Below are 22,767 nucleotides of genomic sequence, written 5' to 3'. Positions count from 1 at the left end.
AACACTACATTCTGCACCTTCGTTCCTTCTCTATATACTCTGAACGGTATGTCCATTACAATGGTATGCTTTGTGTAGAGCAAGGAACAATACTTTTCACTGTGTCCCAATACATGTGACAATAAATCAAATATCTTTCCTAATAAATGTTATTTGTAAGGTCTTGGGGTAATTTGTCCCAGTATTTGAACTGAAGATGATTTTAAAGTATGTGTAGCTGCAGCCATTGAGACCCTGTGCAAAACAGATAGCACAGTAAGAAGTCTCACAACACCTACAGTTAGCTCCAATGCATTGACTGAGTCCACGTGGGTGCAGCTGCAACCCTCAGTACTTCCTGCTGGAGCAGCATTGACCAATCAGCTGCCGGCGGGGGCGGGCTTTGCCATGGGGTGTCCTGATTAGCAGGCCCGCCGTCCAATGGGAGGCTGGAGCTGGCGCGTGGGGGGGGTTGACTGACGTGGCGACCGACCAGTCACCGGGCGACCAGGCGCCCCCCCCAGCCTGAGTGACAGCCGGCCTGACCAATGGAGAGAGAGGGGGCACGCGGGCGGGAGCCAATGGGAGGAGCCGGAGGGGAGGGAGTAGGGGCGGGCGCTCGGCGGCGGCCCTCCCGGGTATAAAAGCGGCGCCGAATATGACGGCCCTTCTTTCACAAGATGGCCGAATGCATGGAGGTGGGTGTGGGCTGGCTGGCGGCGGGAGGAATGGCGGCGGCGGCGGCGGCGGCGGCGGGCTTACCGAATAAAAGCCCCGGGGCAGGGGGGAGCGGGAAGGGGGGGGGGGGGGGGGGGCATGGTGGGGTGGCGGGCGGAGTGGCGCTGAGGGGAGGCGGCGGGAGCTGCGTGAGATTGCCCGCGCGGGGAGGGGGCAAAATGGAGGCGGCGGCGATTCGGGGCCCCGGGGGGGAGAGGGAGGCCCGGGTTACAAACCACCCCCCGCCCTCCTCTCTCAGCCCGGGGTAACCGGCCTGGAGATTCACACCGGGCCCGGCCCCCAGGGGAGGGGGCGAAGAGAGACCCCCCCCCGAAAAATGCTGCCTGTACCCCCCCCCTCACCATGTACCCCCCCCTCCTCACCATGTACCCCCCCCCTCCTCACCATGTACCCCCCCCTCACCATGAACCCCCCCCTCACCATGTACCCCCCCCAAAATACTGCACCTCTTACCCCGCCCCCGAATCACGATAGACCCCCCCCCCCCTCTCAATGCTGGATATTCTCTCTCCCCCCCCCCCCCCCCCCCCCCAAATGCTGCACTAGCCCCCCTCCATCCACCCCCCAAAAATGCTGCGTGTACCCCCCCCACCATCTACTCCCCACCCCCCAAAATGCAGCACCTCTTTCCCCCCTCTTCATACAACTCCCTCCCCAAATACTGCACCCCCCAATCACGATTCACCCCCCCAAATGCAGCACCTCTTCCCCCCCCCCCCCCATCACTATCCACTCCCCCAAAAATGCTGTCTCTATCCCCCCTCCCCATTATTATAGACCCCCCCCCCCCCCAACAATGTAACCCCCCTCCATCACTATCCACTCCACCAAATACTGCACCTTCGTCCCCTCCCCAAATGCTGGATCTTCCCCACACTTCTCCCACCCACCCCCCAAAGTAATGCACCCCCCACTCCCCCCTTACTGTATACTCCCCACCCCCCAAAATGCTGCACACCTCTTCTCCCTCCCTCCACCCCCCAAAAAAATGCTGCATCTACCACCTCCCCAATCACTATCCATCTGCCCCCCAATCTTAGATCTTTCCCACACACCCCCTCCCCCTTACTGTACATCCCCTACCCCTCAAAATGCCGTATCTACTCCTCTCACTATACACCCCCCACAATGCTGGACCTTTCCCTCCCCCTATCCCACCCCCAAAAGAATGCTGCATCTACTCCCTCCCCCACAATGTACCCCCCACAATGCTGGATGTTCCCCTCCACAGTCCCCTCCATCACTGTACTCTCCCCAAATGCTCCATCAATCCCTATCCCAACCTCCCAGATTGCTGTATCTATCCCCCCTTCCCATTATTATAACCCACCCACCCCCCCCCCCCAAAAATGCAGCACCTCTCCCCATATTATACACCCCTACCCCTCAGAATGTTGCATCTACCCCCTCCCTCCACCATCACTATACACCCCCCCTCCCCATGCCATAATGCTTCATCTATCCCTCCTTCCCCATTACTATACATTCCCCCCCCCCCCCCCCCCCCCCCGTTATTATATGCTCCCCTCTCACAATGCTGGATCTTCCCCTCCGCATTACTATATACCCCCCACCTCCCAAAATGATGTATCCAACCCCATCGCTATAACCCACCCACCCCTCAAAATGCTGCACCTCCCCCATCACTATACCCCCCTCCCAAAAGTGCTGCATCTATTCCCTCACCCATTACTATATAACCGCACGCCCCCACCAACCATTCTTAGCCCTCAACCACTGACATTTATTAAAAAATCATAGAAAACCCTACAGTACAGAAAGAGGCCATTTGGCCCATCGAGTCTGCACCGACCACAATCCTACCCAGGCCCCTACTCCCATATCCCTAAATATTTTACCCGCTAATCCCTCTAATCTACGCATCCCAGGGCACTAAGGGGCAATTTTTTAGCATAGCCAATCAACCTAACCTGCACATCTTTGGACTGGGAGGAAACCGGAGCACCCGGAGGAAACCCACGCAGACACGAGGAGAATGTGCAAACCCCACACAGACAGTGACCCAAGCCGGGAATCGAACCCAGATCCCTGGAGCTGTGAAGCAGCAGTGCTGACCCACTGTACTACCGTGCCGCCCCAAAGATACAAACCACCTTCGCATCAGACACTTTGGGGGGATAAACCCCTTCCCAAATTATGATTTATTACTAAATATCCACAAATTACATTTGGTGAATTCACTTTTTATTCTGCCCACATTCTTAATTAACGCCAGTTTAGCCCTTTCTGGCTCACAGGAGTTTGGTAGTGGGGTTGAAATCCCTTTGTTCCCCAACATGAGGATCTGTCTATTACCTCCGGATCTCCCACCACTTGTAGCTGCCATTGTGCAATCTTGCCTTAATCGATTGTTATTTTTTTCGACAGCTGACTTTTTGTGAATAAAATTATTTTTTCCCGTGTTTGAAGGAACACTAGCCCAGGTGGTCTCTTTAAAAACTCCTGACCTCTGAATGACGTGTTGATTTTTCTGTCCTATAATCTGCCATGTTATCCACTGCTTGTAGAGTACAGGCTCTTTTTTTTAAAAAAAAAATCTTCCTTCAGAGTGGGAGGCATTTTCTCAAACGTTGAGTCATGGGACGTTCTACCCGAAATGATACTTGGCCCCCAACCCAGTGAGAAAACTGTGACAAAGATGTGGTTAAAAGTAACCTTGGGTTTCTTGTGATCAACTTAAAACTGGTTCCTGAGCTTTTCTTGGTAAGGTTTCCACAGGGGCTTGATACTGGAATCCCAAATTTGTATTAATCTCTGATTTGAATATGGAGTGGACATGTGCTGTGGTTTGTGTTGTAAAGTTTATTTTAGTTTGTTGAATGTGTGACAACAGAGGAATGTGTAGGTTACTTTTAATTTTAGCAACCGTCACTTGCCCTAATAAATCTTTGCTCCAGTTTAGGAATGTGGTCTATTCCAATGTAGGTTTGCTATACTATTGTCTGGATTAAAAGGGAAACATGTGAGTGGTGAGGATAGATTTTTTTAATATCTAGATCATAGAATCCTACAGGCCATTCGGCCCACTGAGTCTACACCAACTACAATTCCACCCAGGCTCCATCCCCATAAACCCATGTATTTACCCCAGCTCCCTGACACTAAGGGGCAATTTAGCATGGCCAATCCACCTAACCCGCACATCTTTGGATTGTGGGAGGAAATTGGAGCACCCGGAGGAAACCCACGCACCAACTCTCGAACAGAGCCCTTACCCACTGCTATCCCCGCAACCTCACGCATTTACCCCGCTAATCCCCCAACCTACACATCTTTGGACACTAAAAAAATCCACTTAACCCGCGTTTCGACTGTGGGAGGAAACTGGAGCACCCAGAGGAAACCCGCACTGACATGGGGAGCACGTGCAGTCTCTGTACAGACGGTAACCCAAGCTGGGAATCGACCCCAGGTCCCTGGCGCTGTGAGGCAGCAGTGCTAACCACTGTGCCACCCACACTGGCTGTAGTCCATCTCTTCATAAACATCTGCTAATCTAAATCACCTCTACTGTCCAGCACCACCTCCCTGTCCACACTGATCTACGACAGCTTCCAGTCACATTATAGACTCATAGAGCAATACAGCACGGAAACAGGCCCTTCGGCCCAACCGGTCTATGCCAACCATGGTGCCCTCCCAGCTAGTCCCAATTGCCTGTGTTTGGCCTGTATCCCTCTAATCCTTCTGCATCCACATACTTATCCAAATGCTTTTTAATAGAGTCATACTTGGATCCCTTCACAGGCTTCATTGTTTGCTTTAATCTGGACCCTCTTCCAGGGTTACAGACGGCTCCTACAATGCATCCCTATTCCTTATCTTAGACGGTCAGCAGCGGCAACTTCAGCCAGTTGGGTATTGTGGAATGTCCCCTATAAATCGGACTGTGTCCCCCTAACACCCAGTCCTGTAAGAGCTCCTTGTCCATCTAATATGCCCTTGGTTTGCATTGTGCATCTGTGAAGGTGCTATATAAAAATGCAAGCAGTTACGGTTAAACCCTTTGGAGAGTTTTGCACGTCTGCGATGGTGAAAATCATTTGTTTACTGTTTCTCTCGAGTACATGTGGCTGATACTGAGACTCATGTCTCCAGGTTTTCTTTTGGTCTGGGGGATTAGAAGTATCCTCAAATGACAAAGCAAGCTGCAGGGTAATAATGACCGCTATTGGTCTCCATGGGGGGAGGCCCAAGGTTATGGGAAGTCCATCTCCATCCTGATCTAACCTGTAGCATTGCACCTTCAGGTGTCTTCATTACCTGGTGGTCCGGATGGCAGTGCAACAATCAAAGCTGGTGCGGAGGACATGACCTCCAAGGATTATTACTTCGACTCCTATGCGCACTTTGGAATTCACGAGGTGAGTAGCAGAAATTGCAACGGTGGGGCCTGAAAAGGGGCATTTCTTTTCTAGATTTGTTGTTCTTATAATCCCTACAGTGCAGAAGGGGACCATTCGGCCCACCAAGCCTATACTGACTCCCTGCCTATCTTACCCAGGCCTGCCACCCCGCCTTATCACTATGGCTAATCCTTCTAACCTTCACATCTTGGGCCACTAAGGGGCAATTTGGAATCGGAGTCCCTACAGTGCAGGAGGTGGCCATTCTAACCTTTGAATCTGCACTGACAACAATGCTACCTTCTCCCTAGCCCCGTAATCCTATGTATTTACCCTGCCAATCCCCCCTGACTAAGGGGCAATTTAGCATGGTCAATCCACCTAACCTGCACATCTTTGCAGTGTGGAAGGAAACTGGAGCAGCCGGAGGAAACCCATGCAGACACTAGGAGAATGTGCAAACTCTACAAGGACAGTGACTCAAGGCCGGAATCAAACCCAGGTCCCTGGAGCTGAGGCAACGGTGCAGCCACTGTTTTCACCCACGGTGTTATTTGGAAACTTGATGTTTGATAATGCTGTGACTCATTGCGTAGCATCAGCGACTTCTTTCAATGCCTAACGATAGGACTTTCCTGCAGTGCAGAAGGAGGCCATTTGGCCCATGGTGTCTGCATCAACTCGCCAACAGAGCAACCCACCCAGGCTCTGTCCCCTGCTAACCCATCTAGTCTGCACATCTTTGGACTGTGGGAGGAAACCCACGCAGACACGGGGAGAACGTGCAAACTCCTCACAGTTACCCAAGGCTGGAATTGAACCCGGGTCCCTGGAACTGTGATGCAGCAGTGCTAACCACTGTGGCCTCAACCTGGCTCAGTTCAGCATTGAAGGTTGGCAGCAATGAACCAGCCAATACCTTCAGCTTAGCGTCGTGGCCTGTAGAGCATCTTTGAACCTACGTCACAACCTCTTTCATAAAACAGGAACCCAGCAGCGATGCCAAGAACCTTTCCCTAACTTCTTAACACCATTTTCCCTTTCTCCCACAGGAGATGTTGAAGGATGAGGTTCGCACTTTGACCTACAGGAACTCCATGTACCACAACAAACACCTCTTCAAGGACAAGATTGTCCTGGACGTGGGGAGTGGGACAGGCATCCTTTGTATGTTTGCAGCCAAGGCTGGTGCCAAAAAGGTTATTGGGGTAAGCAGCGCAGCGCGTCTATCGAAGTCTCGGTTAATGGTATTCCCAGTCTGTGGTGTCTGAGCTGGTATGTTATATCGTGCTGGGAATAGTTAACCTTTTATCTCATTGTGGCTTATGGTACATTGTTGTTTGCCTTCCTATCCAGATATTTCCACAACACACAGTATATTTGATACACAAAGGGATTCATTGAAGCACAAGACACTATCTTAATGTAATTTCATCATCATAGAATCCCTACAGTGCAGAAGGAGGCCATTCGGCCCATTGAGTCTGCACCGACCACAATCCCACCCAGGCCATATTCCTGCAACCCACGTATTTACCCTGTTAATCCCCCCTGACACTAAGGAGCAATTTAAAATTTATTAGTCACAAGTCGGCTCACATTTACACTACAATGAATTTACTGTGAAAATCCCCTAGTTGCCACATTCCGGCGCCTGTTCGGGTACACTGAGGGCGAATTTAGCATGGCCAATGCACCTAACCTGCACGTCTTTGGACTGTGGGAGGAAACCCACACAGACACAGGGAGAATGTGCAAACTCCACACAGACAGTGACCCAAGCTGGGAATCGAACCCGGGTCTCTGGTGCTGTGAGGCAGCAGTGCTAACCACTGTGCCACCGTGCTGCCCTGTATATGGCCAATCCACCGAACCTGCGCATCTTTGGACACTAAGGGGCAATTTTGCATGGCCAATCCCCTAACCTACACACCTTTGGAATGTGGAAGGAAACCAGAGCACCCAGAGCAAACCCACGCAGACATGGGGAGAACGTGCAAACACCGCACAGTCATCCAAGGCCGGAATTGAACTGGGTCCCTGGCGCTGTGATGCAGCAGTGCTAACCACTGTGCTGCCCAATGAAGCTGAAGAAAGGGTATTATTGCTCTGTGTCTGATGCCACTCTAGTGGAGCTCCAATGTCGCTGAGAAATATGTGGCATGCAATAATTGGTTGGTTTCAACTAGGTGACGCTGCAGATACTCCTGGGTTGCAGAATTTCAACCTGTCTTGAGTGGTCATGGAAAGTGACTAAGCAAAGGGACCGAGCCCCGCTGCAGTGCCTCCCTGGCCTCAAGTCTAGACTGGGACACAACTGGACGGTGGCCGAGTAGACAGCCTCTGTATCTGATTACAGTGATTTTATTGATCCAAGTCTCGAGTCTCGCTTGACCTGCCAGCCACCCATTTATCCTTCCCGAGAAGAGAATCTGTGGCTGGCGCTTAGGAGTAGGAACTTGAGTCACTGGCACCTTCCGTAAATACGAACGGAAAATCCAATGCAGGTTAACCACTTTTAGCCGTCCGCGATTACACTGAAAGCTTAAAATACGTGAAGGAAACATATGTGAACGTGTGGCTTAAAGTCATTTTTGTTTTTTTTTCGAACAGATTGAGTGCTCCAATATCTCTGAATATGCTGAAAAGATCATTAAAGCTAACAATCTCGACCATGGTGAGGCTCCACAATCTTGTACTCAATGTTACACAACTTTTACAGGCAGCTGAGGGTTCTGGCTTGAAGTCTTATCAGTTTTTTTTTTCTCTTTCTTTTGGGAGTGCTGACTTGTAGCAGGGAACGATTTTGCAGGCAGCTTGGTTACGTGGCCAAGAATGGCTGGGTAGAAGAGCTAGTGTGCGTGTGAGCCGATCGACTGTGGAGTGCTTCGTGGCGAAGGCCATATTATTTTTAAATGGTGCCCCCTGCAAGCCGACTGCTAGCAGGGCAGTGGAATAAGTGATGGGGGAAACAAGGAAGTTAGATAAAGGAGAACCAGTGGACGTGATTTATTTAGATTTCCAGAAGGCCTGTGACAAGTTGCCGCATAGGAGACTGATAAATGAGGTAAGTGCCCATGGTGTTGAGGGTAAAATCCTGGCATGGATAGAGGATTGGCTGACTGGCAGAAGGCAGAGTGGGTAAAGGGGTCTTTTTCTGGATGGCAGCCGGTGACTAGTGGTGTTCCTCGGGTCATAGAAACATAGAAAAACTACAGCACAAACAGGCCCTTCGGCCCACAAGTTGTGCCGAATACATCCCTACCTTCTAGACCTACCTATAACCCTCCATCCTATTAAGCTCCATGTACTCATCCAGGAGTCTCTTAAAAGACCTATTGAGTTCGCCTCCACCACCACTGACGGCAGCCGATTCCACTCGCCCACCAGCCTCTGTGTGAAAAACTTACCCCTAACATCTCCCCTGTACCTACCCCCCAGCACCTTAAACCTGTGTCCCCTCGTAGCAGGCATTTCCACCCTGGGAAAAAGCCTCTGAGAGTCCACCCGATCTATGCCTCTCAACATCTGATACACTTCTATTAGGTCTCCTCTCATCCTTCGTCTCTCCAAGGAGAAAAGACCGAGCTCCCTCAGCCTATCCTCATAAGGCATGCCACTCAATCCAGGCAACATCAGTGCTGGGACCACAACCTTTCACAACATACATTAACGATTTGGAGGAAGGAACTGGAGGCACCGTTGCTAAGTTTGCAGATGATACAAAGATATGCAGAGGGACAGGTAGTATTGAGGAAGCAGGGGGGCTGCAGAAGGACTTGGACAGGTTAGGAGAGTGGGTAAAGAAGTGGCAGATGGAATACAATGTGGAAAAGTGTGAGGTTATACACTATGGAGGCATAGACTATTTTCTAAATGGGGAAATGCTTAGGAAATCAGAAACACAAAGGGACTTGGGAGTCATTGTTCAAGATTCTCTTCAGGTTAACGTGCAGGTTCAGTCGGCAGTTAGGAAGGCAAGTGCAATGTTAGAATTCATGTCGAGAGGGCTAGAATACAAGAGCAGGGATGGACTTCTGAGGCTGTGTAAGGCTCTGGTCAGACCCCATTTGGAGTATTGTGAGCAGTTCTGGGCCCCGTATCTAAGAAAGGATGCGCTGGAACAGGTTGAAAAGGGTCCAGAGGAGGTTCACAAGAATGATCCCTGGAATGAAGAGCTTGTCGTATGAGGAACGGTTGAGGACTCTGGGTCTGTTCTTATGGAGTTTAGAAGGATATGGGGGGGATCTTATTGAAACTTACAGGACACTGCGAGTCCTGGATAGAGTGGACGTGGAGAGGGTGTTTCCACTAGTAGGAAAAACTAGAACCAGAGGGGGCACAACCACAGGCTAAAGGGACGATCATTAAAACAGATGAGGAATTTCTAACACCAGAGAGTGGTGAATCTGTGGAACCCTTTGCCGCAGAAGGCTATGGAGGCCAGGTCATTGAGTGTCTTTAAGACTGGGATAGATAGGTTCTTGATTGATAAGGGGATCAGGGGCTATGGGGAAAAGGCAGGAGAATGGGGATGAGAAAAATATCAGCCATGATTGAATGGCGGAGCAGACTCGATGGGCCGAGTGGCCTAATTTTGTTCCTGTCTTGTGGAAAGGCTAGGTTTCCCACCCTGCTGCTGCCCTGACTCCGACAAAAGGTTGTTGCCATAAACTGCTTCTGGCATAGAACTGCTCATATCTGGACTAAGAGACAACAAAGATGTGTGGGTTAGGTGGATTGGCCATGCTAAATTGCCCCTTAGTGTCCTGGGATGTGTAAGCTAGAGGGATCAGCGGGGTAAATGTGGAGTTGTGGGGATAGGGCCTAGGGTGGGATTGTTGTCGGTGCAGACTCGATGGGCCGAATGGCCTCCTGCACTGGAGGGATTGTGTTTTATGTAAGAAAGATATGTGGGGAGGGAGTGACGGGATGTGAAGAGACAGTTAATTTTTTTAAGGGTGTCTTTAAGAGAAGGAACAATCCAAATTGAGTAAGTTGGAAAAATTAGAACCTTGGGAGCAAACAGCAAACTATTTGAATATCATAGGATGCCGGAAGATAGAATAAAATCCATTGCAATAATTAGTCCAGGGCCCAAGGAGTTCAAATGGCGGCTGATTATGCACAGCAGTGTAGGAGTGGCCTGTGATGCGATGTGCTCGAACAACTTGCTGAGTGAAACCTCCGCCACTAAGTCCCTGGGGTTATCTTTGTGCGTTTGTTTGGAAGGGGCTGATGCCTCCGGTAGTCTGTCCGTTCGAACACCAAGATACAGCACCGCGAGAGATCTACCTATTAGCGGGGACGTAGACGTGGGTGTAACTTATGATTCCTGAGGCTGTGTGGGAGCATGTGGTCTGTGAAAATATCCCTGGGTGCACACCAGAACTATTGCTGTTGTAAAACCCAAGACCAGCACATGCATGGATGGCAACAGAGCTGATTTAACACAATTTGTTCAGTGATTGTAGAACTGAAACTAGCACTAATCTGCATTCGCTTCCTGAGCTTTTATTAGCCACCCCGGCGATGGATCCTTGATTTATGCTTCGCTGGTGCTGATCCTAGCCCAAATATTGTTGCAAAATGTGGTTGATTATAAACTGCGGCTAGTGTTGAGTTGTTATGGTAATCCCAGTAAGGACTAATGTTGTTTCATGTCTGCCAATGCAACACTGACTGCACCTTGTCTATGGAGTTTCTTGGCCGTTTTAACTATCTAAGCGATAGACTGACTGATTTGATTTACTGTCTGACACGAAGAGGGAACTGCTCGAAGTTTTTAATGCCGTGTTTGCCCCCTACCTAAATCTCCGCACGGTGTCGGAAGGATAAAGGTGCAGTGAGTTGTGTTTTAGCTGCTAGTGAATGTACTGATTGCTCCTGTTTTCCGTCGCAGTTATCACCATCATCAAGGGCAAAGTAGAGGAGGTGGAACTGCCCATGGAGAAGGTGGACATAATCATCAGTGAATGGATGGGCTACTGTCTCTTCTATGAGTCGATGCTGAATACCGTCATCTATGCAAGGGACAAGTGGTTGGTATGTGTCGGGCGCAAATGGGAACAGGGTGTGACCTTGACTAGCTGGTCTAGTTTCTGGCGCTCAGGGCAAAGCCAGAGCTTTGATTAACGCTTAGATATTCACTCTCTTTTGTGTAGCATTTGTAGTGCGTCTCTCCTCATTGGCAATTTGGTTATAGGCTAGAACAGAAAAATGCTGGAAAATCTCAGCAGGTCTGGCAGCATCTGTGGAGAGAAAATAGAGCCGACGTTTCAGGTCTGGGTGACCCTTCTCCAGAAAATTTCCGTTTGTCTCTTTCACCCTGTCCACCTTCATTGTTTTCCATTTTCCTCCTGGTGTTCGGAGCTCTGACAAAGGGTCATCCAGACTCGAAACGTTGGCTCTGTTCTGTCTCCACAGATGCTGTCAGACCTGCTGAGATTTTCCAGTATTTTTCTGTTGTTCAGATTCTAGCATCCGCAGTATTTTGTGTTTATCTGGTTGTAGGCTGGGGGTTCGCTGCATGTTAGACTTCTCTTCATTAATCGTTCTGTACTTTATGCAGCAACCAGATGGCCTGATCTTTCCAGACCGAGCTGCTCTGTACGTCACTGCCATCGAAGACCGACAATACAAGGACTACAAAATCCACTGTGAGTTTAAGACTTGTTTATTTTCAACCCCCTATGACTAAGCAATTTGGTCATCTAACAAACTCTCTGTCTCGTATTTAGAAACATAGAAGATAGGAGCGGGAGGAGGCCATTCGGCCCTTTGAGCCTGCTCCGCCATTCATCACCATCATGGCTGATCATCCAACTCAATAGTCTAATCCTGCTTTCTCCCCAGAACCTTTGACCCCATTCGCCCCTAGTGCCAAATCCAGCCGCCTCTTGAATGCATTCAATGTTTTGGCATCAACTACTTCCTGTGGTAATGAATTCCACAGGCTCACCACTCTGGGTGAAGAAATGTCTCCTCACCTCCATCCTAAATGGTCTACCCCGAATCCTCAGACTGTGACCCCTGGTTCTGGACTCCCCCCACCATCGAGAACATCCTCCCTGCATTTACCCTGTCTAGTCCTGTTAGAATTTTATAAGTCTGAGATTCCCTGCTCATTCATAGAACATTACAGCACAGGCCCTTCGGCCCTCGATGTTGTGCCGAGCTTTGATTTGACACACTGTAACCTCTCAATCACACTGATCACTGTCCCATTGAATTCATCTGAACTCCAGTGAAAACAATCTCAACCTAGTCAATCTCCTCACACATCAGCCCCGCCATCCCTGGAAACAGCCTGGGCGGGGGGGGGGTGGCGCTGGGGTAGGTGATTGGTTCTGGGAAAATTGTTAATTGAGAATATTTCTATTTTTTGGTTCAATGTACATTCGGGATAGAATCCCTACAGTGCAGAAAGAGCCCATTCGGCCCATCGAACCTGTACCGACAACAATCCCACGTAGGCCCTATCCTTGTAACCCCACGTATTTACTCTACTAATCCCCCTGACACTAGGGGGCAATTTAGCATTTAGCCCCTGGCTCACCACCCTTTGGGTGAAGAAATGTCTCCTCATCTCTGTCATGGTCTACCCTGAATCCTCAGACTGTGACCCCTGGTTCTGGACGCCCCCACCATCAGGAACATCCTCCGTGCATCCATCCTGTCTAATCCTGACAGTCTAGTATTTGTTTTAATATATTTTTGTGATGCGCTTCTGGGCATCCTATGACATTAAGGATACATAAGTTGTTAGTTCAAAGGTTGTGGGTTGATCTAATAATTAAAATTATAGAATCCTTACAGTGAGGGGGGGGGGTGGGTGCCATTCGGCCCATCGAGTCTGCACCAACAATTCCATGATGTGGAGATGTCAGCGTTGGACTGGGGTAAACACAGTAAGAGTTTTAACAACACCAGGTTGAACATCACCAGGCAAGACTGTTCTCTTCCTGTGGGAGAGCACTTCAGCAGTCACGGGCATTCGGCCTCTGATCTTCGGGTAAGCGTCTCCAGGGCGGCCTTCACGACACACGACAGCGCAGAGTCGCTGAGCAGAAACTGATAGCCAAGTTCCGCACACATGAGGACGGCCTAAACCGGGATGTTGGGTTTATGTCACATTATCAGTAACCCCCACAGCTTGCCTCCTGGACTTGCAGAATTTCACTGGCTGTCCTGTCTGGAGACAATACACATCTCTTTAACCTGTGCTTAATGCTCCCTCCACTCACATTGTCTGTATCTTTAAGACCTGGTTGGCTGTAGAGATTCGCATTCTAATCAGTATTCTGTAACTTGATTTTGTGTCTCTGTGCCCTGTTTGAGAGCAGATTTCCACTCCATTTGACGAAGGAGCAGCGCTCCGAAAGCTAATGGCATTTGCTACCAAATAAACCTGTTGGACTTTAACCTGGTGTTGTTAAAACTCTTACCAACAATTCCACCCAGGCCCTATCCCCATAACCCCACGTGTTTACCCTAGCTAGTCCCCCTGATACTGAGGGGCAATTGAGCATGGCCAGTCCACCTAACCTGCACATCTATGGTCTGAATAATGGATTTCTCTGGATGACCTTTTTCTGGGAGGATAATTGTGAATAATGAGGCACGATGGTTAGGATTAGGAGTAAAACAGAGCATTTTTTTCAGTTGATAGTGAAAATCAGGAACTCCCTAAAGACTGGCTATTGGAAATGTGGAGCCTGATTTTGTTGGATGGAGCTATCGAGGGATATGGAGCAAAGGCAAAAAAATGGAGGTGGGCTGCAGATCAGCCATGATCGAATTACACAGAATCCCTACAGTGCAGAAGGAGGCCATTCAGCCCATCAGGTCTGCACTGACAACAATTCCACCCAGGCCCTATCCCTGCCACCCCACGTTTGTACCCTAGCTGATCCCCCTGACACTACGGGGCAATTTAGCATGGCTAACCCACCTAACCAGCACATCTTTGGAGTGTGGGAGGAAACCGGAGCACCCGGAGGAAACCCACGCAGTCACTCGAACGGGGGTCCCTGGCGCTGTGAGGCAGCAGCGCTAACCACTGTGCCGCCCAACCCCAACAATTTTTCTATCCGGCAAAAATGTGAGGATAGGATGCTTTTCTCCAGGAATGATTCCACTGACAAATTTGGAATCTTTTTCAGTAAAACAAACTTTATTTAATATCACAGTCTAACAATGACTCTAACAAATGAAGCAGCTTAACCATCAGCAGTTGAACAATATTTATAAATGAAAGTAAACAATTCTAATTGCTGACTGGCCAATCCACCTAACCTACACATCTTTCGGACTGTGGGAGGAAACCGGAGCACCCGGAGGAGACACGGGGAGAACGTGCAGACTCCGAGGCCGGAATCAAACCCAGGTCCCCGGCGCTGAGAGGCAGCAGTGCTAACCACTGTGCTGTCCGATTAAATGGTGGATGGACTAAGTGACCTAAATGGCAGACAGGTGGAATGATGGTGAGAGGTAGAGAGTGAATCGTTTCACATCCGATCGACTGAACAGTTTGTTTTGCAAATGTTGCAGAGCATCAGCCGCAGCACCTTTGACTATGAGCGTGTGGTGAACACGAGTGAGTGTCCTTGTCCAGTCTCGGTTATTCCCGCGTGTTTTCCAGCTGGGTTCCTGGTTGTCTTTTTTTTCCTGGCCCAGGGTCACGCCTCATTCCCCTCTACATCTCAGCACCTGGCTGGCACCGTGTCTGGAGATTTATTCCGTACCCGTGTGGCTTCATTGAGGGGGACCAAAGCTGTGTAGACTTTCCAGCTTCCAGTAATTGCACTGCATTTGGTAACCAGTCTCTCTCTCTCTGTCTTGCAGGGTGGGAGAATGTCTACGGTTTCGATATGTCCTGTATTAAGGACGTGGCTATCAAAGAACCGTTGGTGGATGTAGTGGATCCCAAGCAGCTGGTGACCAACGCCTGTCTCATTAAGGTTGGCATCTGATTTTATTATATTCTGGGCTTCCTCCTTCGGATGAGATGGGGGGGGCTTAGTGGAGAAAATCATAGAATCCCTACAGTGCAGAAGCAAGCCATTCGCGTCTACACCTACAACAATCCCACCTCGGCAAGGGCACACAATTCCGGGCCATTGCTGTATAAACGCTGTCCAGCATTGCGAATGAAGACCATAAGACATAGGAGCAGAATTAAGCCACTTGGCCCATCGAGTCTGCTCCGTCATTCAATCAAGGCTGATATTTTTCTCAACCCCGTTCTCCTGCCTTTTCCCCATAATCCCTGATCCCCTTATTAATCAAGAACCTATCTATCTCTGTCTTAAAGACACTCAATGACCTGGCCTCCACAGCCTTTTCTGTGGCAAAGAGTTCCACAGATTCACCACTCTCTGGCTGAAGAAATTCCTCCTCATCTCTGTTTTAAAGGATCGTCCCTTTAGCCTGAGGTTGTGCCCCCTCTGGTTCTAGTTTTTCCCACTGGTGGAAACATCCTCTCCACATCCACTCTATCCAGACCTCGCCGTATCCTGTAAGTTTCAATAAAACCCCCTCCCCCTCATCCTTCTAAACTCCCGAGTACAGACCTAGAGTCATCAACCGTCCCTACACTAACCAAGCCTTTTAGCTGTGAAAATTGTGTGATGTGAAGGGGACAGCTGGGGGTGTACGTAATGCAGTCAAACTATTTGTACCTTCCAGGAGGTCGACATCTACACAGTGAAGGTAGAAGACCTGTCGTTCACGTCACCTTTCTGCCTACAAGTCACTCGCAACGACTACATCCACGCTCTGGTAGCGTACTTCAACATCGAGTTCACCCGATGCCACAAAAGGACGGGGTTCTCCACAGGTACGGTCTGAAGAGAGCTTTTTGAGGTGGCGATCTTGTCTACATTCTGAAGCTTGAATACTGCACTTGTGCATAAAATGATGCTGCGAAACTGAGCTTACATTTAACACCCGTTGGCCGTGGTTTTAAAGCAATCGTAAATGTGTTCGCGCTTTTGGGGTGCACTTTTCTCTCGCCCACCTCCTGGCCAAACGCTCCAATCTCTGCATCCCCCCCAAACTCTGGCCTGTTTTTTTTATGTGACCAATCCTCACCATCACCCTTGGAAACCATGCCTTCAGCTGCTCACAGAATACTACAGTGCAGAAGAGGCCCTTCGATCCAGTGAGTCTGCACCGACGCTCTGACCTCCCCACCTAATCCCACTTGCCAGCATTTGGCCCATAGCCCTGAATGCTTTAACGTGCCAAGTGCTCATCCAGGTACTTTTTGAAGGATGTGAGGCATCCCGCCTCCATCACCCTCCCTGTTAAAGCTCCAAACTCTGGAATTCTCTCCCTGACCCGCTCCCCTCTTAAGCTCTGCTCCTTGTCTGCAAACTATTGTAAGTTATTTTTCCTTCAGGTACTTGCATTCTGAAAGTTACTGTTTAATCTGCTTCCACTGTGTGAGCTTGCAGGTTGTTTTGCCAATTAAGTACCGTGGTTACTGATTCACCTACCAGTGTGAAATCTTTCTCCCGACCCATTAAACGCGATCTCAAGGACAGCTGGGTCAGCAGGCCCTGTTTGCGGGTGGGGGGGGGGGAGGTGGATGTCGGGTGAGGACATTGTGGGGTCCCTCACCTCTCGGTGAATAGCTTGCTCGGTATTCTGTCGCGTTGTAATGAAGATTAATTGCTTGGATCAGGTGTTAACCGTTAACTATGTGGGGAAGGGAGGGGTTTGACTTGTCAACGATTGAGATAAAGACCAAAGGTAACTTGCTGTCAAAAACTGATTTTATTTTGTCCCTGACTGCACCTGTATATATGTCTGAGGTTTGGGTTCTGAAGAAACAATTTTGTTACTCTCGAGTTGGAGTGATGATCTGTGCAGCTGGCCCTGTTTTCTAACTGTTCAGGTGGCTCCAGTTGCAGAGCTGTGGTGCAGCCCTGCTTGCTTCATGCTGCATAATTACCCGCTACGGGTTGCACTGCAGTGTCCCCGTGGGCAGTGTTACAATCTCAGCCAAGTACAGTGGAGCCCCGTTTTAACGCAATGGTTGGGGTCCATAAGATGTAATCGCAAATGTTATCGGGGTCGCGCTAATTCACTAAACCGGAAATAGTTTTTTTAAAGGGTCCGTCGCGCGATCGCGTAATGTCTGATTTCGCGCTAAATCGGGGCGTGTAAAATCGGGGCTCCACTGTACCCGGCAACCCCAGTTTCGTGCTGGCTTGCGCTCTCCTATCTGTGGGTGAACTACACCGGTGCTAATGGCATTCCCCACTTCCATTCTTGAACCGCAGCCCCCGACGCCCCTTACACTCACTGGAAGCAGACTGTGTTCTACATGGAGGATTACTTGACGGTCAAGCGAGGCGAGGAGATCTTCGGAACCGTCAGCATGAAGCCCAACACCAAGAACACTGTGAGTTTACAAAACATGGACGCGCGAGGGACCCGGGTTCGATTCCCGGCTGTGTGGAGTTTGCACGTTCTCCCGCGTGTCTGTGTGGGTTTCCTCCGGGTGCTCCAGTTTCCTCCCACACTCCAAAGATGTGCAAGTTAGGTGGATTGGCCATGCTAAATTACCCCTTAGTGTCGGGGACTAGCCAGAGTAAATTCATGGGGTTGCGGGAATAGGGCCTGGGTGGGATTGTGGTCGGTGCAGACTCGATGGGCCGAATGGCCTCCTCCTGCACTGTAGGATTCTATGATAAGTTTAGGAACATTTATGGTTCAGGTTACAGCTGTACTATATTTTAAGTACTCCACATAATTCTGGCCTCTTTAAACCAAAAACAATGTAGAGGAGCTGGGGAGGCGATGGCCTAGTGGTATTATCGCTAGACTGTTAATCCAGAAACTCAACCAATGTTCTGGGGAACCAGGTTCGAATCCCACCACGACAGATGGTGGGATTTGAATTCAATAAAAAATATCTGGAATTAAGAATCTACTGATGACCAGGGATCCGGGTTCGATTCCTGGCTTGGGTCACTGTCTGTGCGGAGTCTGCACATTCTCCCTGTGTCTGCGTGGGTTTCCTCCGGGTGCTCCGGTTTCCCCCCTCGGTCCGACATGCTGGTGCGTTGGCTAAATTCTCCCTCGGTGTACCCGAACAGGTGCCGGAGTGTGGCGACCAGGGCATTTTCACAGTAACTTCATTGCAGTGTTAATGTAAGCCTACTCGTGACACTAATAACTAAACCATTGTCAATTATTGGCAAACCCATCTGATTCACTAATGTCACCTTTAGGGAAGGAAATCTGCCGTCCTTACCCGGCCTGGCCTACATGTGACTCCAGAGCCACAGCAATGTGGTTGACTCTCAACTGCCCTCCAAGGGCAACTAGGGATGGGCAATAAATGCTGGCCCAGCCAGCGACACCCATGTCCCACGAATTAATTTTTTTTAAGTCGTCTCCATCCCTCCACCTCATGCTGAGATGTAGTTCCACACATACTGTCAGCCCACCAATATCTTTACCCAAATATCAACCCAGGGTCGTGAATCTTTGACACTCTCTACCTTGGGAATGTGGATGTTTAACAGCCCAGTATATTTAAAGACTCTCAACTGCCCTCCCAAGAGCAACCAGGGATGGGCAATAAGAGTAGTAAGGGCTTGGAATGCCCTGCCTGCAGCAGTAGTGGGCTCGTCAACATTAAGAGCATTCAAATGGTTATTGGATAATCATATGGATGATATTGGAATAGTGTAGATTAGAGGGGCTTTAGATTGGTTTCACTGGTCGGCGCAACATCGAGGGCTGAAGGGCCTGTACTGCGCTGTAATGTTCTATAAATGCTGTAAGAAGTCTAACAACACCAGGTTAAAGTCCAACAGGTTTATTTGGTAGCAAAAGCCACCAAATAAACCTGTTGGACTTTAACCGGGTGTCGTTAGACTTCTTACTGTGTTTACCCCAGTCCAACGCCGGCATCTCCACATAATAAATGCTGGCCAGCCAGCGACGTCCGTGTCCCACGAATGGACAAACAAAATCTCCTCCCTCCCTCCAGCTGATGCTGAGATGTAATTCCGCACTGTCAGCCCACCAATGTCTACCCAAATTATCAGCCCAGGGTTGTGAATCTTTGATTCACACTCTACCTCAGGAGAATGTGGATGCTCAGTTGCCAAGTATATTTAAAGACTCTCAACTGTCCTTCAAGAGCAACTAGGGATGGGCAATAAATGCTGGCCATGTCCCACAAACAAAATTTTTTTTAAAGGCTGGAGAATGTGTGATAAGGATAATGTCAAAACTGACCATTTACTTTAGTGAGGTACTTTGAGATTGGGAATGCCCCCTAAACAGAGTGGAGACTAGCATTGGCATCCATCCGCCCTGCCGGGCCCCTTGGGGATTTTATCCAGTGAGAAAACAATGCATTAGATCTTGACCATTTTCTTTTTGTTTGCCTTCCTCCAGCGGGACCTCGATTTCACCGTCGACATTGAATTCAAGGGGCAACTGTGCGAGATGTCTGGCTCCATCGACTACAAAATGCGCTAGATCCACCTCCGCTCCCCCTCCCCCACTCCTCCAGCTGCGTGCACCGTCCTCACCGCTCCATTAAGGCTCTGGCGCGACCACTGTAGTGTGCTATATATAATATATATATATATAGATAACGTTTTTCAGGATTAAAGAAGTTAATTGGTTGTGCAACTGACTGCTCCTCTCCCTGATCAGTTGTAGTCCGTTAGCATGGCATGGGAGCTGGGAGGAGTGGGGGGTGGGGGCAAAGCATCCCAGACTAAATTCTTATAACAGTTGCCACTTGTGCTATTATGGAACCATTCTTAAGCTGCTGTACTGATATTCTTCTGACAGAAGCGGAGACATTTTAATGTAAATTCCTGATTCTAACCTATACCTACCTTGGCAGGGAAGAGTTAAAATCTGATCAATTTTCTTTTTTTTTGATTTTGGTGTTTTTTTTTAAAGAATGGTACTTTAGATTTCTGCTAGTACTCTAGTTTGGCAAATCATCCTCCAGTCAGCAAAGCGATTCTAACTTTAAGTGCATCTTACTTCTGTGTGTGTTTTTTAATTTATTTTTGGGACCCTGTTCCTGACTGGAGAATTCTTTGTCTCAAAAGAGTGGACTGCATCTCTGTGTGGCGCAGAGTGTTAAAACTGCTGTTTAGTGTATAAACCTTCGGAGACTGGAGAGCAGGAGTCGTAGCTTCTGTGTTTTAGACTGACGCTTCAATTGGTGGTGGCCGATCTGCTCCACACGGAAGCTCTAAGTTCTGGCTACTGTTGACACCTGCTTTGTGAAATGCGACTCGCCACATCGAGTGTTGGGTTGTCACGTCCCTGACATTTTGAGGCTGCAGCTTCTCTGCACCACGATTAATTCTGTCTCCTTTAGCCTTTTTTTTTGTCCTTTAGGTCATTTTTCCACATCGATACAATGCATTGACGATTTTTGTCCTCCCGTGTTCGGTTGTAAGGAACTCCAGGTTCAGTGTTAACTTTTTTTTTTGTTGGTGTCTCGAGCAATTGCCAAGTGATGTTTAGTGGGAAGTAACTCGGTGGATTTGAGTTTGCTGCTTCACTTCCTTATGTAACCCCCCAGCTCGTTCATCCTCCGCACCAGTCTCTGTGTAAATGCTTCCGTTGTGCATGTAGAGTCCCCAGGTCTGGACACCCGTATCCGAGGTTTGTGGCAGACGGCCTGCCCCTCTTGCGCACTGCAAGAGTCCATGTTACTGTGAGATTTGGCGGAGTCCCAAGTCCTCGGAGCTGCGTAACCTTGCCGTCCTGTTGGAACAGCTGCCTTGCTGAGATACCTGGGGTGATTGGGAATGCTTAACGCAACGAGAGATTGGGAGGAGAGGGGAGGTGCGAGAAGGGTGATTCTGCTCTGAGTAGAGACATCACTGATAATGGCAGCCACTGTGTCGAGTGCACAATTGTCCCCCTCTGAGCTTGTTCTTAAAAAAAAAAAAATTGAACAGAGGTGTTTGTTCTCCACAAGTAAAAAGAACAGTCAGTGAAAGCTGTAACTCGGTTATCTTCTCACTTTGCTCTCAAACCCAACACCACCACCTGTTTGGCAAGCAGTGTTGGCACCAGGTGGGTAATGTAATAGGCATTTGCAAGGCTGGTGGTGGCATTGATAAGTTGTAGCCTCGGTGAAATGGGAATCATCGCTTCATAAACACTACCGTAGACGGTTATTTGCTTGAGCAGAATCTGACCTTAGCGAGGCACCATTCAGGTTGAAAAGGAGGGGGGGGGGGGGGCTTTAACTTGCGGGTCCCATGATGCGCGGCTGAAAACACTAATGTTTTATTTCACTCCTTCCGATTGGCTTGTACGGAGCTACCCACTTTTTTGATAGTGGGTGTCGTTTATAATGTTAGGTCGTGCATTGTCTGGCTGCGCATTTAACGTGCATGTTTGGGCGTGTGTTCATCCGCCTGATGCACGTTCGCCCCCTTGGGTGTGTGTTCCCTTCCTGGTGAGTGGTTTGAGGGTCTGCCAGGGAGCACTGACAGAATGATGATCGTCACTGATATCTGTTATGCTCACCTGGTCTTTTTTTTCTGCCACTTCCAGCATGTACCGTAGCTAATTGAAACCCCCCCCCCCCCCCCCCCCCCTCCCCAAATACCTTCACCGAGTTCCACCAATGTGGCCCACTGTTGGTGCTCAGAACAATTACCCATTGCCAATTCCAAAATGATCCTCTGTCCTGTTTCCTCCCCCCAATATATCGAAGTTATTTGTGGCACCGTGATACTTTTTCCTGCAGTGTGGAGATGGCCCCGTGACCTGATGTGTACAGCGGTGGGGAGGGATGATGGTTGGAGCTGAGTGACTACGTTCTCTCGAGCTTGCCCAGCCGGTTCTGATTCAGCTTGTTCATCCAGTCTGAAAATGAAACTACAAAACGTGACTCTCCCTTGGAATCCCTGAGTGCTGCCTCGCTGTCCCAGCTTTCATTTTTTTGACGTGTGGAGATGGGTGTTTGGGCTGTGTACAATAACGATATCCAAGGGCTGTGACCAAGCTTTGATTTGACTGGGCGGCATTTCTTTGTTTGGCGCAAGTGTTTTAACTTCCCCCTGGTTGTGCTTTCCCTCAGATTTTAGAGGTGCAGCTCTCGCCCTGACTGGATCGTTGATCGGGGATATGTTGACCTGCAGCAGCTTTTGCTGGTACTTTTATTGAGTGCAATTTCTTTTGTTACTGAGCCAAGACCAGCCGAGGGCTGGTGGGTTGTCGTGATTGCTGTTATCCCTGCAATTCCTTCCGTGACCAGGATCAGCCCGTAACCTGACTGCAGTTTGCCCGCAGAGTTGCTGCATCTGATATCCATCCGCACGAGTCCTGCCTTGGCTCCGAACAAGGTGCTGTGCTGATGTGCTTTTGTCTAGGGATCAGGAGGTAAAAGCTCCACTTACTGTTTTCTTCTTCATGCCCCGTTTTTTTAAAGCGACAGTTCATATTTCTGAAGCTTTGTCACAGCCCTGACTTGTACCTAAAAGTGATCTTTTTAAAAAAAAAAATATTAGTGTATGTTGAGACTGCCAAGTCGGTCTTTCTAAACCCCCCAAGTACTGACTGGCGAACATTGTGACTGTGTAGTAAATTATGCTTTGTTTTTTTATATATGGTGACATTCATTAAGAATAAAAGTTTGACTTTACGCTTTCTTGTGCAACTCTCTTCT

The 22,767-nt window shown here is 49.1% G+C and overlaps 1 protein-coding gene across 1 annotated transcript; it reads left to right on the top strand.

Moving 5' to 3' along the window:
- The first annotated feature begins 592 nt into the window (after positions 1-592).
- Positions 593-22,743, top strand: LOC144509027 (protein arginine N-methyltransferase 1). Its single transcript, XM_078237284.1, has 10 exons — positions 593-677; positions 4,989-5,102; positions 6,137-6,292; positions 7,698-7,761; positions 10,987-11,129; positions 11,656-11,743; positions 14,931-15,046; positions 15,774-15,924; positions 17,375-17,496; positions 19,509-22,743. The coding sequence occupies exons 1-10, from the start codon at positions 660-662 to the stop codon at positions 19,590-19,592; spliced, it is 1,056 nt and encodes a 351-aa protein (XP_078093410.1). The 5' UTR covers positions 593-659; the 3' UTR covers positions 19,593-22,743.
- The last annotated feature ends 24 nt before the right edge of the window (positions 22,744-22,767 follow it).

Source organism: Mustelus asterias, chromosome 21, assembly GCF_964213995.1.
Source record: "Mustelus asterias chromosome 21, sMusAst1.hap1.1, whole genome shotgun sequence".
Taxonomy (NCBI): Eukaryota; Metazoa; Chordata; class Chondrichthyes; order Carcharhiniformes; family Triakidae; genus Mustelus; species Mustelus asterias.
Note: the sequence above shows the minus strand (reverse complement) of the source record. Positions and strands in the feature narration are given on the sequence as shown.

Bases quoted from the DNA above. Each gene is read 5' to 3' on its own strand.
- LOC144509027 (XM_078237284.1), top strand. The intron at 11,130-11,655 runs GTATGTGTCGGG...TACTTTATGCAG, and splicing joins ATGCAAGGGACAAGTGGTTG to CAACCAGATGGCCTGATCTT. The intron at 17,497-19,508 runs GTGAGTTTACAA...GCCTTCCTCCAG, and splicing joins AGCCCAACACCAAGAACACT to CGGGACCTCGATTTCACCGT.